Genomic DNA, 16,431 nt, shown 5'->3' on the forward strand with positions numbered 1-16,431 from the left:
TTCACAAGAAGCAATAGATGTTGTAATGGTAAGTAAAATTCTGATAGCTGTTGCAAGACTGGGGCAAACATCTTTTCCATAACTACTGATTTTTTTCAAAATATCCACTGGTAGCCTTGGTAGTTCACTGTTGAAAAACATTACACGTGCATCTATTATATCATTGAATAGGGAGATTGCCTGGACATCGTCATAAAAGGAGGCAAAGTCTGCACTGTGTTTCTGAAGCGTCTCCTCGTCCATAGATTTTAAAAGTAACTCTGGTTGAAGAAGGAATCCAAAGTGCTCCACATGGTCTCTCAACCTCTGAAATCTCTCCTTCATTTCCATACAAAGCCTATCTAAGATTTCCCTTGCTACACGCTTAAATTCCTCTTGCCTGTCGAGTCCTTCATCTGATGTACCTTCTCCAGCCATACGTTTCTTCTTTCTTATTCTTCTGTTTGTTGAAAATCCATAATTATTACTTCCTTCTTCCGCAAAGTTGATAGACTGTGTGATGATCTTTTCCCTTTCTGTCTCATTTCCTAAAATAGACGAGAGTTTATTTCGCATTTTGGGGCCCCCCTCACTTTGGGGCCCGGGGGGCGATTTCAAACAGCCCCCCCTCGCCCCCCCCCTCAGGAACGCCACTGGGTCCTCAATACCATTAGGCCTAGCAAGGTCACACGTTATCACTTTGCTGGTGAGATTGTCTGGAACATATACACAGGTCCTCCCCCGTGGCCCCTGTCACAACGGAACATATGATATCCAGGGATATGGACGTGGCTGTCAGGGGTGTGCGGGAGAAGCCACGTTTCACTGACACAAAGAATATCAACGCTTCTTTCTCTGACTAATAGTTTCACCTCATCTGTGTTAGCTAGTGGTGAGCGGGCATTTATGTGAACCATTGTTAAGCAGTCCTTAATTAGTAGTGACTCGGCGGCCGTTTCTTCCTCGCCATGTTCCTATGCACTGTAGACATTACACAGTCTGTTCTTATGGCCGTATCTGTGGCAGGAAGTACATCGGATTTTGTGGTCGTATCTGCACATGGATTGTCTGTGATTTAACTCTTTGTAGAATCCTTTACTCATATATATGAGTGATTTTTTTTATATTTTTCTGTGTCTCTTTTGCCGTTTCTGTTTGTGTGTGTGTGTGTGTGGGTGTAAGTTTAGATTAGATTAGGTTAGGTAAGGTTAGATTAGGTTAGGTAGGGTATTAGGTTTGGTAAGGTTAGATTAAGTTTGGTAAGGTTAGATAAGGTTTGGTAAGGTTAGATTAGGTAAGGTTAGATTAGGTTAGGTAAGGTTAGATTAGGTTTGGTAAGGTTAGATTAGGTTAGGTAGGGTTAGATTAGGTTAGGTAAGGTTAGATTAGGTTAGGTAAGGTTAGATTAGGTTAGGTAAGGTTAGATTAGGTTTGGTAAGGTTAGATTAGGTTAGATTAGGTTTGGTAAGGTTAGATTAGGTTAGGTAAGGTTAGGTTAGGTAAGGTTAGATTAGGTTAGGTAAGGTTAGATTAGGTTTGGTAAGGTTAGATTAGGTTAGGTAAGGTTAGGTTTGGTAAGGTTAGATTAGGTTAGGTAAGGTTAGGTTAGGTAAGGTTAGATTAGGTTAGGTAAGGTTAGATTAGGTTATGCAAGGTTATATTAGGTTAGGTAAGGTTAGATTAGGTTTGGTAAGGTTAGATTAGGTTAGGTAGGGTTAGATTAGGTTTGGTAAGGTTATATTAGGTTTGGTAAGGTTAGATAAGGTTTGGTAAGGTTAGATTAGGTTAGGTAAGGTTAGATTAGGTTTGGTAATCCAAATAACCGTTCTGCAGGGAGTTGCCGGAGCCAGTGATGCCGTCGGACATTATAATAATAATAATAATAATAATAATAATAATAATAATAATAATAATAATAATAATAATAATAATAATAATAATCCAAATGACCGTTCTGCAGGGAGTTGCCGGAGCCAGTGTTGACGTCGGACATGATGCCACACTTTGAGGACGTAGCGATCATTCCTAACCCCGGGGAGCGCGCCGAGGCCATGCGCCAGCTGATCAACCGCCTGCCAACCGCCAACCGCCTGCTGCTCCAATACATATTCAAGCATATGGGACACATCATTGCAAGGGTAACTAGGGATTTTCTTTATGGTACTTATTTATTTGCTTTTATATTTATTTATTTTTGTTTTTTTCTCTTTGTGTGTTTGTGTGTGTGTGTGTCTCTCTCTCTCTCTCTCCTCCATTTTCCTTCAATTGTCCTCTTTTTTTTTTTCCTTCATATTCCTTGTGTGTGTTTCTCTCTCTCTCTCTCTCTCTCTCTCGCTCTCTCTCTCTCTCGCCTGTCCACCTTTTTCCGAAACTTTTACTTTTTTTCCTTCATTTTCAGTGTGTGTGTGTCTCTCTCTCTCTCTCTCTCTCTCTCTCTCTCTCTCTCTCTCTCTCTCTTTTTCCTTTCCTCTTCTTTCCTCCATTTTCCTTCAATTTTCATCTTTCCCTCCATTTTCCTTCAATTTTCCTCTTTTTTCCTTCATATTCCTTGGGCACTGGAGTAGGGAGTGTTCTGGGGTGCCAGGCTGTGTGGGGCACCATGGGCAGTGTGTGCAGGTGTCATGAAGTGTTCTGGGGTGGCAGGCAGTGTGGGGCACCATGGGCAGGAAGTGTTCTGGGGTGTGGTGGTAGTTTGACAAGGCTTTGGTAGAGGTGGTTGTGTTAGTAATTCTATGGTGGGTACTAGTGTTTTGAGCCTGGTGACAACAAGGCTTTGGTAGAGGTGGTTGTGTTAGTGAGTGTGTGTGTTGAGCGTGTCTTCAGCGCACACTGCCTCTGTTGCTGACGAGTAAGGTGGCACTCTGCATTGTGATTTCAGGTGCCTGAGGACGCCTTCCCATGGACAGCAGCAGGCGACATCCTCCTGAGGGGCTGCTGTGTGGCGTCCATCCTCCTTTGTATAAAGACAAATACACTTACCTCAACACAACAACTTTTTTTATATTCATATGTTTTCTGGGAGGAGAAGGGGAGAGAGGCAGGATGGTGTGTGCCTGTGAGGTGAGTGTTGAAATGACCACCCTCAAACTTCCCCTTCAGGCTCGCTTGCGACATGAGTTTTAGCGAGTGTGTGTTTCCTCGCTCTCTGGGTGTGTGAGTGGACTGTCCCGTGGCTTCAGACTTGCCAGAGTAATCATTTTTTTTACTACAGCAAAGGAGACGGCTCAAGGTAAAGTTGGGGGCATACACTATAACTGCGCATGGCCTCAGTGCTCATCTCCGTGACATTGAGCCTGTGGTGGGAGGGAGCTCATTACCCCGGCTAGTGTGACATCCGGGTTACGACAGTTTACCTTCCCCAGGTTTCCCCAGGTACCCATTTATCAACCAGCACACGGAGTAGTGGCCAGCAGGTACGGTGACCACTGGACCACGGAGGCATATGAGACGGCCTTCAGTCAACCCTGGCTTATGGGGACAAAGGAGTCGTTAACCCCAGCAAGAGTCACACACAACGACACCCACTATAAATACAATTCGCTTGTGCCGCTGACGGCCTGGGGTTGTCCATGGGGCCCCTCATGAGAGCCTGCCAGCGCTATAGCCAGCAAGGAAAAAAATATTAGAAGCATTGGCCAAGCAAGAGTCACATGGCAGTCACTATAAATAAAATTCGCTTGTGCCATTAACCGTCTAGGGTTGTCCAGGAGGCCCGCACCTCAAAAAAGCCTTTCAGCGCTGTAGCAGCACCAAAATAAAGTTTAAAGAAATGGTAGCAATAGTAACATAGACCACTATAAATAAAATCCTCCTCCTCCTCCTTCCCACGGGTGACCCAAACTCCCTCAGCGTCCCTGGGGCCAGAGTTCAGCCTCCCCCTGGGCCACACCTTCAGGACGGCACTCTGGAGCCTGGCGGTGGAGCTGGTGGAGGGGCCGGCACTTAGGCAGGCACTTGTGGCATCCGTGAACCTGCTGTCCCTGGTCACTGGCACTGCAAAGGAGGCTGTAGAAGTGGGTGCCAGGGGGGGGGGGGGGGTTCGCACTGTTGTTGTAGTAGTAGTAGAAGAAGAAGAAGAAGGGGAGAGAGAGAGAGAGGGAGAGAGAGAATACAAACAAACAAGCAAATGAAAGAAGAGAGAGAGAGAGCAACAAACAAACAAACGAGAGGATAAGAAGAGAGAAAACCTTCATTATCTCCCAGTCGTTCTCATCCTGATAACACTTCACACAATATATAACACTCATCGTTAATTCCGAGGTCAAAGGTCAAGGTCAGGCGCCGTGGCCAGACGTATAACAGCTATATGTGAAGGCGAGCGGCGACGTGACCTTTGCCCGCCTAAGGTCAGACGCGACTGAAAAAAAAAGGGCGGAATTGTCGTACGTAGCCTCATTATATACCGACTTCCGACCCAAAAAACTGTCTCCTGGACCCCAATAACGAGATGCACTTATAATTAATGTTAAAATGGTTGATTCCTGATGTTTCTTGGCAATAGTTAGGCGTCAGAAACCGGGATATACTGCCATGCGCCGAGTACGATAATCTGTCACCGGGGCGGATATGGTCAGCTGTTCTGGGGACACGAACGATTGATTGATTGATGTTATAATTATTTACCATTATTATTAAGTATTATATCACCCTTGGCTCACTAATTATTATTTTATATAGGCCTACTACTACTACTACTACTACTACTACTACTACTACTACTACTACTTATACTACTACTACTACTACTACTACTACTACTACTACTACTACTACTACTTATACTACTACTACTACTACTACTACTACTACTACTACTACTACTACTACTACTACTACTACTACTACTACTACTACTACTACTACTACTACTACTACTACTACTACTACTACTACTACTACTACTACTACTTTTTTTTTTTTTTATACTACATAAATGATACCTCCACCCATGTTTAATTTCCCGACACATAATCATGGAGGGCTCCATAGCTTGGAGGTCTACTACTACTACTAGTACTACTATTACTACTACTACTACTACTACTACTACTACTACTACTACTACTACTACTAATAATAATAATAATAATAATAATAATGAACTTCATCTCATGCTCTCAAAATATTTCTGATAATTTAGAACTGACTGACTGACTGACTGACTTGACGCGGTTATAACTGGTTGGCTGACTGACTGACTTGACGTGGTTGGCTAACTGACTGACCTGACTGACTGACTGACTTGACTGACTGACTGATTTGACTGACTGACTGACTTGACGTGGTTAACTGGCTGACTGGTTGACTGACTGACTGACTGACTGACTGACTGACTTGACTGACTTGACGTGGTTAACTGGTTGACTGACTGACTGACTGACTGACTGACTGACTTGACGTGGTTAACTGGCTGACTGGTTGACTGACTGACTGACTGACTGACTGACTTGACTGACTTGACGTGGTTAACTGGTTGACTGACTGACTGACTGACTGACTGACTGACTGACTTGACGTGGTTAACTGGCTGACTGGTTGACTGACTGACTGACTGACTGACTGACTTGACGTGGTTAACTGGCTGACTGGTTGACTGACTGACTGACTGACTGACTGACTTGACGTGGTTAACTGGCTGACTGGTTGACTGACTGACTGACTGACTGACTGACTTGACGTGGTTAACTGGCTGACTGGTTGACTGACTGACTGACTGACTGACTGACTTGACTGACTTGACGTGGTTAACTGGTTGACTGACTGACTGACTGACTGACTGACTGACTGACTTGACGTGGTTAACTGGCTGACTGGTTGACTGACTGACTGACTGACTGACTGACTTGACGTGGTTAACTGGCTGACTGGTTGACTGACTGACTGACTGACTGACTGACTTGACGTGGTTAACTGGCTGACTGGTTGACTGACTGACTGACGACGTGGTTAACTGGCTGACTGGTTGACTGACTGACTGACTGACTGACTTGACGTGGTTAACTGGCTGACTGGTTGACTGACTGACTGACTGACTGACTGACTGACTGACTGACTGACTTGACGTGGTTAACTGGCTGACTGACTGACTGACTGACTGACTGACTTGACGTGGTTAACTGGCTGACTGGTTGACTGACTGACTGACTGACTGACTGACTTGACGTGGTTAACTGGCTGACTGGTTGACTGACTGACTGACTGACTGACTGACTGACTGACTGACTGACTTGACGTGGTTAACTGGCTGACTGACTGACTGACTGACTGACTGACTTGACGTGGTTAACTGGCTGACTGGTTGACTGACTGACTGACTGACTGACTGACTTGACGTGGTTAACTGGCTGACTGGTTGACTGACTGACTGACTTGACGTGGTTAACTGGCTGACTGGTTGACTGACTGACTGACTTGACGTGGTTAACTGGTTGACTGACTGACTGACTTGACGTGGTTAACTGGCTGACTGGTTGACTGACTGACTGACTGACTGACTTGACGTGGTTAACTGGCTGACTGGTTGACTGACTGACTGACTGACTGACTTGACGTGGTTAACTGGCTGACTGGTTGACTGACTGACTGACTGACTGACTTGACGTGGTTAACTGGCTGACTGGTTGACTGACTGACTGACTGACTGACTGACTTGACGTGGTTAACTGGTTGACTGACTGACTGACTGACTGACTTGACGTGGTTAACTGGCTGACTGGTTGACTGACTGACTGACTGACTGACTGACTTGACGTGGTTAACTGGCTGACTGGTTGACTGACTGACTGACTGACTTGACGTGGTTAACTGGCTGACTGGTTGACTGACTGACTGACTGACTGACTGACTGACTTGACGTGGTTAACTGGCTGACTGGTTGACTGACTGACTGACTGACTGACTGACTGACTTGACGTGGTTAACTGGCTGACTGACTGACTGACTGACTTGACGTGGTTAACTGGCTGACTGGTTGACTGACTGACTGACTGACTGACTTGACGTGGTTAACTGGCTGACTGGTTGACTGACTGACTGACGACGTGGTTAACTGGCTGACTGGTTGACTGATTGACTGACTGACTGACTGACTGACGACGTGGTTAACTGGCTGACTGGTTGACTGACTGACTGACAACGTGGTTAACTGGCTGACTGGTTGACTGACTGACTGACAACGTGGTTAACTGGCTGACTGGTTCACAGTGATAGGCAGAGAGATGGAGAGAGATAAACAAACAGATAAACGGATAGATAGATATAGACAGATAGATAGACACAGGTTAGTGCATGATAACAAATATTAATAGACCGATAGATACTGAGGTTATTGCACAGTGATAGATGGATAGATAGATATAGACAGATAGGCAGAGAGATAGAGACAGAAAAACAGATAAACGGATAGATAGACAGACAGACAGACAGAGAGAGAGAGAGAGAGAGAAGGAGGAGTAAATTATTAATATTTTGACCTTCCCCGCTCTGTCTCGCTTCTCATATCCTTCTGCACACTTTTGTACACTTTTCCACACTTACCCACGTCACCCTGCACACTTAAACACGTTATTATGCCCCGAGTTCAAGTGTTCTGAAGACTTTACTGATGCAAACTTTCCCTTCGTGTATCGTTTTCTCCTTTCGTTAATACTTAATAGCATACCCTGATCTTACTTGTCTCCCCTTATCTGTTATTTTGAGCGTGTTTTTACCCGTGAACTTGCTCTATTTATCCGTCGTCAAGTTCTAAGGTTGTCGTGTATTAAAGTTCCAACACTATGATGACGTCACGGCCGCCATCTTCCCCGCGGTCTGTTGAGGGTGGCGACACAGCGATCTATTTTTCTTGTTTTTTCAGGTTATTATAAAGTGCCCGGAAGCGCCATGCTGTGGGAAGGTAGGTGGATCCCTTGCCCTTATTTTGGTGTGCAGGGACAGGAAATCAGGGCGTGGAAAGAGGGGAAAATTGGAAAATTCGTTTCATGTGATGGTGGTGGCGACAGGTGTTGGTGGTGATGGTGTTGGTGGTGGTGACGGCGGTGGTGATGGCGGCGGTGATGGTGGTGGTGATGATGGTGGTGGTGACAGGTGTTGGTGGTGATGGTGGTGGTGGTGGTGACGGCGGTGATGGTGGTGGTGGTAATGACGGCGGTGGTGATGGTGGTGATGACGGCGGTGGTGATGACGGCGGTGGTGATGACGGCGGTGATGGTGGTGGTGGTGGTGATGGTGGTGATGGCAGTGATGGTGGTGGTGGTGGTGGTGATGGCAGTGTTGATGGTGGTGGTGGTGATGATGGTGTTAGACCCTCAGCAGTGATTGGGGTCAGCCGCCATGTCCACTCCACCAATTCCACCTCCATTGACATCGGCAGCGGCAGTGATAGGCTAGAGTATTTCTGTTATCATTAAGGGATTATTGAAGAAAGGGTAGCCTAATTATTTTGACATTTATCCCTAACTATTTGCATGTTTTTCCAGAAATCAGATGTGGTTAGGTTAGATTAATTCATCTTTTTATTCATCTTTTCCGTTATTTTGAGCGCTTTTTACCATTTAACGTTCTATTTACTCAATGGTTAGGTTAGATTTGGTCAGGTTGCCTTGGTAAAAATGGGGCAGGCTTTGCACTGCTCCATTGTCACTGGTAGTTGGTGGGTGTATTTCTGGAGTTTTACCTGTGATATGAAGGTGATAACTCTCACTATATATAGATGTTAATTTTTTCCATATATGTATCATTAGCTTTAATGGGGACTGGATGGCCCCATACTTCTGCCTGACTCAGTGTTTATACAGTTCTCATTCCTAACTTAATTTGCAGACATAAGAAGAAGAGGAGGAAGAACAAGAGGAGGAGGAGGAGGAGGATGAAGGGGACACACAGGAATCAAATGGTGAGTGTTGTTAACTTTATAACTATTTTCCTTGTTCATCTTCTTGCACCAATTTTCTTCCTGCAATTGTTCCTTTTGTGCAAAATTCTCAGTCTTTTTATTTCCATATCCAGCTCTCAGTCTTCTCTCCTACCTGAAAGTTCCTGCCTCACAGCTGCCCTCCGTACAATGTCAGGTCACAGTGCGGGGCAGAGTTGTCATATGAAAAGGGACTCTGCCATCAAGCGTGACATGTTGTGGGAGCGGTTGTACAGAATAGTGAAGTCCCTGCCATATATAGGGTGGTCCTAATCATGACTGGGTTCAAAGAGAGGAGTGGGTTGGTTTGGAGTCAGTTGGTGGTCAGACCCTGGTGGCAAGGTGGCTCTTAGGGTCGTATTATGAGACATTCGCCGCCCAAGAACACATATTTGACAAGGCTTTCGTAGGAGTTGTGGGCATTTCCTGGGGTAGTTTTATGACCCTGGTGGTAGTGTGACCCTTCCTCTGTACCATGAAGCTAAAGAAACACACATTTGTCAAGACTTTCATAGGAGTTTGGGGCATCTCCTTAGGTAGTTTTATGACCCTGGAGGTAGTGTGACCCTTCCTCTGTACCATGAACCTAAAGAAACACACATTTGTCAAGACTTTCATAGGAGTTTGGGGCATCTCCTTGGGTAGTTTATGACCCTGGTGGTAGTGTGACCCTTCCTCTGTACCATGAAGCTAAAGAAACACACATTTGTCAAGACTTCGAGCTTGTATGGGGTGGTACACAGGTGCCTTGAATGGACTCGCCCTAAAAACACTAGTAGGAAAAGCACCTCATGAAAGTGACACACAACTATATGGAAGTCTCAGGAGCATAACACACACACACACACACACACACACACACACACACACACACACACACACACACACACACACACACACTTTGAATATGTATGTATCTGGGTGGGTGAGTGAGTGTATATGTGTGTGTGTGTGTGTGTTTGGGAATATCATACTCCATTTCTTCCCATCCCATCCCTTCCCATGCCTTCCTTTCCATCCCTTCCCTACCTATCCTATTCTCTTTTATTCTGTTGTATTCTGTTGTATTCTCTTTTATTCTGTTGTATTATCTTTTATTCTGTTGTATTCTGTTGTATTCTCTTTTATTCTGTTGTATTCTGTTGTATTATCTTTTATTCTGTTGTATTCTGTTGTATTCTCTTTTATTCTGTTGTATTCTGTTGTATTATCTTTTATTCTGTTGTATTCTCTTTTATTCTGTTGTATTCTGTTGTATTCTCTTTTATTCTGTTGTATTATCTTGTATTCTGTTGTATTCTGTTGTATTATCTTTTATTCTGTTGTATTCTCTTTTATTCTGTTGTATTCTCTTTTATTCTGTTGTATTCTGTTGTATTATCTTTTATTCTGTTGTATTCTGTTGTATTCTCTTTTATTCTGTTGTATTCTCTTATATTCTGTTGTATTCTGTTGTATTATCTTTTATTCTGTTGTATTCTGTTGTATTCTCTTTTATTCTGTTGTATTCTCTTTTATTCTGTTGTATTCTCTTTTATTCTGTTGTATTCTGTTGTATTCTCTTTTATTCTGTTGTATTTTGTTGTATTCTCTTTTATTCTGTTGTATTCTCTTTTATTCTGTTGTATTCTCTTTTATTCTGTTGTATTCTGTTGTATTATCTTTTATTCTGTTGTATTCTCTTTTATTCTGTTGTATTCTGTTGTATTCTCTTTTATTCTCTTGTATTCTGTTCTATTATCTTTTATTCTGTTGTATTCTCTTTTATTCTGTTGTATTCTCTTTTATTCTGTTGTATTCTCTTTTATTCTGTTGTATTCTGTTGTATTCTCTTTTATTCTGTTGTATTCTGTTGTATTCTCTTTTATTCTGTTGTATTCTGTTGTATTCTCTTTTATTCTGTTGTATTCTGTTGTATTCTCTTTTATTCTGTTGTATTCTGTTGTATTATCTTTTATTCTGTTGTATTCTGTTGTATTCTCTTTTATTCTGTTGTATTCTGTTGTATTATCTTTTATTCTGTTGTATTCTCTTTTATTCTGTTGTATTCTGTTGTATTCTCTTTTATTCTGTTGTATTCTCTTTTATTCTGTTGTATTCTGTTGTATTCTATTTTATTCTGTTGTATTCTGTTGTATTCTCTTTTATTCTGTTGTATTCTGTTGTATTCTCTTTTATTCTGTTGTATTCTGTTGTATTCTCTTTTATTCTGTTGTATTCTGTTGTATTCTCTTTTATTCTGTTGTATTCTGTTGTATTCTCTTTTATTCTGTTGTATTCTGTTGTATTCTCTTTTATTCTGTTGTATTCTCTTTTATTCTGTTGTATTCTGTTGCATTCTCTTTTATTCTGTTGTATTCTGTTGTATTATCTTTTATTCTGTTGTATTCTGTTGTATTCTCTTTTATTCTGTTGTATTCTCTTTTATTCTGTTGTATTCTCTTTTATTCTGTTGTATTCTGTTGTATTATCTTTTATTCTGTTGTATTCTCTTTTATTCTGTTGTATTCTGTTGTATTCTCTTTTATTCTTTTGTATTCTGTTGTATTCTCTTTTATTCTGTTGTATTCTGTTGTATTATCTTTTATTCTGTTGTATTCTCTTTTATTCTGTTGTATTCTGTTGTATTCTCTTTTATTCTGTTGTATTCTGTTGTATTCTCTTTTATTCTGTTGTATTCTCTTTTATTCTGTTGTATTATCTTTTATTCTGTTGTATTCTCTTTTATTCTGTTGTATTCTGTTGTATTCTCTTTTATTCTGTTGTATTCTGTTGTATTCTCTTTTATTCTGTTGTATTCTGTTGTATTCTCTTTTATTCTGTTGTATTCTGTTGTATTCTCTTTTATTCTCTTTTATTCTGTTGTATTCTGTTGTATTATCTTTTATTCTGTTGTATTCTGTTGTATTCTGTTGTATTCTCTTTTATTCTGTTGTATTCTCTTTTATTCTGTTGTATTCTCTTTTATTCTGTTGTATTCTGTTGTATTCTGTTGTATTCTGTTGTATTCTCTTTTATTCTGTTGTATTCTGTTGTATTCTCATTTATTCTGTTGTATTCTCTTTTATTCTGTTGTATTCTGTTGTATTATCTTTTATTCTGTTGTATTCTGTTGTATTCTCTTTTATTCTGTTGTATTCTGTTGTATTCTCTTTTATTCTGTTGTATTCTGTTGTATTATCTTTTATTCTGTTGTATTCTGTTGTATTATCTTTTATTCTGTTGTATTCTCTTTTATTCTGTTGTATTCTCTTTTATTCTGTTGTATTCTGTTGTATTCTCTTTTATTCTGTTGTATTCTGTTGTATTATCTTTTATTCTGTTGTATTCTGTTGTATTCTCTTTTATTCTGTTGTATTCTGTTGTATTATCTTTTACTCTGTTGTATTCTGTTGTATTCTCTTTTATTCTGTTGTATTATGTTGTATTCTGTTGTATTCTCTTTTATTCTGTTGTATTCTGTTGTATTATCTTTTATTCTGTTGTATTCTCTTTTATTCTGTTGTATTCTGTTGTATTCTCTTTTATTCTGTTGTATTCTCTTTTATTCTGTTGTATTCTGTTGTATTCTGTTGTATTCTCTTTTATTCTGTTGTATTATCTTTTATTCTGTTGTATTCTGTTGTATTCTCTTTTATTCTGTTGTATTCTCTTTTATTCTGTTGTATTCTGTTGTATTATCTTTTAGTCTGTTGTATTCTGTTGTATTCTCTTTTATTCTGTTGTATTCTGTTGTATTATCTTTTATTCTGTTGTATTCTGTTGTATTCTCTTTTATTCTGTTGTATTCTCTTTTATTCTGTTGTATTCTGTTGTATTCTCTTTTATTCTGTTGTATTCTGTTGGTATTCTCTTTTATTCTGTTGTATTCTGTTGTATTCTCTTTTATTCTGTTGTATTCTGTTGTATTATCTTTTATTCTGTTGTATTCTCTTTTATTCTGTTGTATTCTCTTTTATTCTGTTGTATTCTGTTGTATTCTCTTTTATTCTGTTGTATTCTGTTGTATTCTCTTTTATTCTGTTGTATTCTGTTGTATTATCTTTTATTCTGTTGTATTCTCTTTTATTCTGTTGTATTCTGTTTTATTCTCTTTTATTCTGTTGTATTCTCTTTTATTCTGTTGTATTCTGTTGTATTCTCTTTTATTCTCTTTTATTATGTTGTATTCTCTTTTATTCTGTTGTATTCTGTTGTATTATCTTTTATTCTGTTGTATTCTGTTGTATTATCTTTTATTCTGTTGTATTCTGTTGTATTATTCTGTTGTATTCTGTTGTATTCTCTTTTATTCTGTTGTATTCTCTTTTATTCTGTTGTATTCTGTTGTATTCTCTTTTATTCTGTTGTATTATCTTTTATTCTGTTGTATTCTGTTGTATTCTCTTTTATTCTGTTGTATTCTGTTGTATTATCTTTTATTCTGTTGTATTCTGTTGTATTCTCTTTTATTCTGTTGTATTCTGTTGTATTCTCTTTTATTCTGTTGTATTCTGTTGTATTCTCTTTTATTCTGTTGTATTCTGTTGTATTATCTTTTATTCTGTTGTATTCTCTTTTATTCTGTTGTATTCTGTTGTATTCTCTTTTATTCTGTTGTATTCTGTTGTATTATCTTTTATTCTGTTGTATTCTGTTGTATTCTCTTTTATTCTGTTGTATTCTGTTGTATTCTCTTTTATTCTGTTGTATTCTGTTGTATTCTGTTGTATTCTATTCTTTGTATTCTGTTGTATTCTCTTTTATTCTGTTGTATTCTGTTGTATTCTCTTTTATTCTGTTGTATTCTGTTGTATTCTCTTTTATTCTGTTGTATTCTGTTGTATTCTCTTTTATTCTGTTGTATTCTGTTGTATTCTCTTTTATTCTTTTGTATTCTGTTGTATTCTCTTTTATTCTGTTGTATTCTGTTGTATTCTCTTTTATTCTGTTGTATTCTGTTGTATTCTCTTTTATTCTGTTGTATTCTGTTGTATTCTCTTTTATTCTGTTGTATTCTGTTGTATTCTCTTTTATTCTATTGTATTCTGTTGTATTCTCTTTTATTCTGTTGTATTCTGTTGTATTCTCTTTTATTCTGTTGTATTCTGTTGTATTCTCTTTTATTCTGTTGTATTCTGTTGTATTATCTTTTATTCTGTTGTATTCTGTTGTATTCTTTTATTCTGTTGTATTCTCTTTTATTCTGTTGTATTCTCTTTTATTCTGTTGTATTCTGTTGTATTATCTTTTATTCTGTTGTATTCTGTTGTATTATCTTTTATTCTGTTGTATTCTGTTGTATTCTCTTTTATTCTGTTGTATTCTGTTGTATTCTCTTTTATTCTGTTGTATTCTGTTGTATTATCTTTTATTCTGTTGTATTCTATTGTATTCTCTTTTATTCTGTTGTATTCTGTTGTATTATCTTTTATTCTGTTGTATTCTGTTGTATTCTCTTTTATTCTGTTGTATTCTGTTGTATTCTCTTTTATTCTGTTGTATTCTCTTTTATTCTGTTGTATTCTGTTGTATTCTCTTTTATTCTGTTGTATTCTGTTGTATTCTCTTTTATTCTGTTGTATTCTGTTGTATTCTCTTTTATTCTGTTGTATTCTCTTTTATTCTGTTGTATTCTGTTGTATTCTGTTGTATTCTCTTTTATTCTGTTGTATTCTGTTGTATTCTCTTTTATTCTGTTGTATTCTGTTGTATTCTCTTTTATTCTGTTGTATTCTGTTGTATTATCTTTTATTCTGTTGTATTCTGTTGTATTCTCTTTTATTCTGTTGTATTATCTTTTATTCTGTTGTATTCTGTTGTATTCTGTTGTATTCTCTTTTATTCTGTTGTATTCTGTTGTATTCTCTTTTATTCTGTTGTATTCTGTTGTATTATCTTTTATTCTGTTGTATTCTCTTTTATTCTGTTGTATTCTCTTTTATTCTGTTGTATTCTGTTGTATTCTCTTTTATTCTGTTGTATTCTCTTTTATTCTGTTGTATTCTGTTGTATTATCTTTTATTCTGTTGTATTCTTTTTTATTCTGTTGTATTCTGTTGTATTCTCTTTTATTCTGTTGTATTCTGTTGTATTCTCTTTTATTCTGTTGTATTCTGTTGTATTCTGTTGTATTCTGTTGTATTCTGTTGTATTCTGTTGTATTCTGTTGTATTCTGTTGTATTCTCTTTTATTCTGTTGTATTCTGTTGTATTATCTTTTATTCTGTTGTATTCTGTTGTATTCTCTTTTATTCTGTTGTATTCTGTTGTATTATCTTTTATTCTGTTGTATTCTGTTGTATTCTCTTTTATTCTGTTGTATTCTGTTGTATTATCTTTTATTCTGTTGTATTCTATTTTATTCTGTTGTATTCTCTTTTATTCTGTTGTATTCTGTTGTATTCTCTTTTATTCTGTTGTATTCTCTTTTATTCTGTTGTATTCTGTTGTATTATCTTTTATTCTGTTGTATTCTGTTGTATTCTCTTTTATTCTGTTGTATTCTGTTGTATTATCTTTTATTCTGTTGTATTCTCTTTTATTCTGTTGTATTCTGTTGTATTCTCTTTTATTCTGTTGTATTCTGTTGTATTCTCTTTTATTCTGTTGTATTCTGTTGTATTATCTTTTATTCTGTTGTATTCTCTTTTATTCTGTTGTATTCTGTTGTATTCTCTTGTATTCTGTTGTATTATCTTTTATTCTGTTGTATTCTGTTGTATTCTCTTTTATTCTGTTGTATTCTGTTGTATTATCTTTTATTCTGTTGTATTCTCTTTTATTCTGTTGTATTCTGTTGTATTCTCTTTTATTCTGTTGTATTCTGTTGTATTCTCTTTTATTCTGTTGTATTCTGTTGTATTCTCTTTTATTCTGTTGTATTCTTTTGTATTCTCTTTTATTCTGTTGTATTCTCTTTTATTCTGTTGTATTCTGTTGTATTCTCTTTTATTCTGTTGTATTCTGTTGTATTATCTTTTATTCTGTTGTATTCTCTTGTATTCTGTTGTATTCTCTTTTATTCTGTTGTATTCTGTTGTATTCTCTTTTATTCTGTTGTATTCTGTTGTATTCTCTTTTATTCTGTTTTATTCTGTTGTATTTTCTTTTATTCTGTTGTATTCTGTTGTATTCTCTTTTATTCTGTTGTATTCTGTTGTATTCTCTTTTATTCTGTTGTATTCTGTTGTATTCTCTTTTATTCTTTTGTATTCTGTTGTATTCTCTTTTATTCTGTTGTATTCTGTTGTATTCTCTTTTATTCTGTTGTATTCTGTTGTATTCTCTTTTATTCTGTTGTATTCTGTTGTATTATCTTTTATTCTGTTGTATTCTGTTGTATTCTCTTTTATTCTGTTGTATTCTGATTATTATCTTTTATTCTGTTGTATTCTCTTTTATTCTGTTGTATTCTGTTGTATTCTCTTTTATTCTGTTGTATTCTGTTGTATTCTCTTTTATTCTGTTGTATTCTGTTGTATTCTCTTTTATTCTGTTGTATTCTCTTTTATTCTGTTGTATTCTGTTGTATTATGTTGTATTCTCTTTTATTCTGTTGT

General features: G+C 37.5%; 2 protein-coding genes across 14 annotated transcripts in view; both read left to right on the forward strand.

Annotated features, from left to right (window-relative positions):
• Window positions 1-2,971, forward strand: part of LOC126993835 (complement C2-like) — a 47,539-nt gene extending 44,568 nt beyond the window's left edge. The window contains exons 13-14 of the mRNA XM_050852975.1: window positions 1,940-2,117; window positions 2,858-2,971. The gene's annotated coding sequence lies outside the window, so the exon portion shown is untranslated. The remainder of the gene's footprint in view (window positions 1-1,939; window positions 2,118-2,857) is intronic.
• Window positions 2,972-7,745: 4,774 nt separating this feature from the next.
• LOC126993836 (uncharacterized) overlaps window positions 7,746-16,431 on the forward strand; it is a 68,904-nt gene continuing 60,218 nt past the window's right edge. For 2 of the 13 annotated variants that reach the window (XR_007748320.1, XR_007748326.1), the window contains exons 1-2: window positions 7,746-7,873; window positions 8,800-8,872. Coding sequence is in view for 7 of the 13 variants with exons in the window: in XM_050852982.1 (XP_050708939.1) it covers window positions 7,861-7,873 (13 nt within the window). In the remaining 6 variants the exon portion in view is untranslated. The remainder of the gene's footprint in view (window positions 7,874-8,799; window positions 8,873-16,431) is intronic. The other 11 variants (XR_007748316.1, XR_007748322.1, XR_007748319.1 and 8 more) reach the window with 8 other exon arrangements.

Source organism: Eriocheir sinensis, unplaced genomic scaffold (assembly GCF_024679095.1).
Source record: "Eriocheir sinensis breed Jianghai 21 unplaced genomic scaffold, ASM2467909v1 Scaffold685, whole genome shotgun sequence".
Lineage (NCBI taxonomy): Eukaryota > Metazoa > Arthropoda > Malacostraca > Decapoda > Varunidae > Eriocheir > Eriocheir sinensis.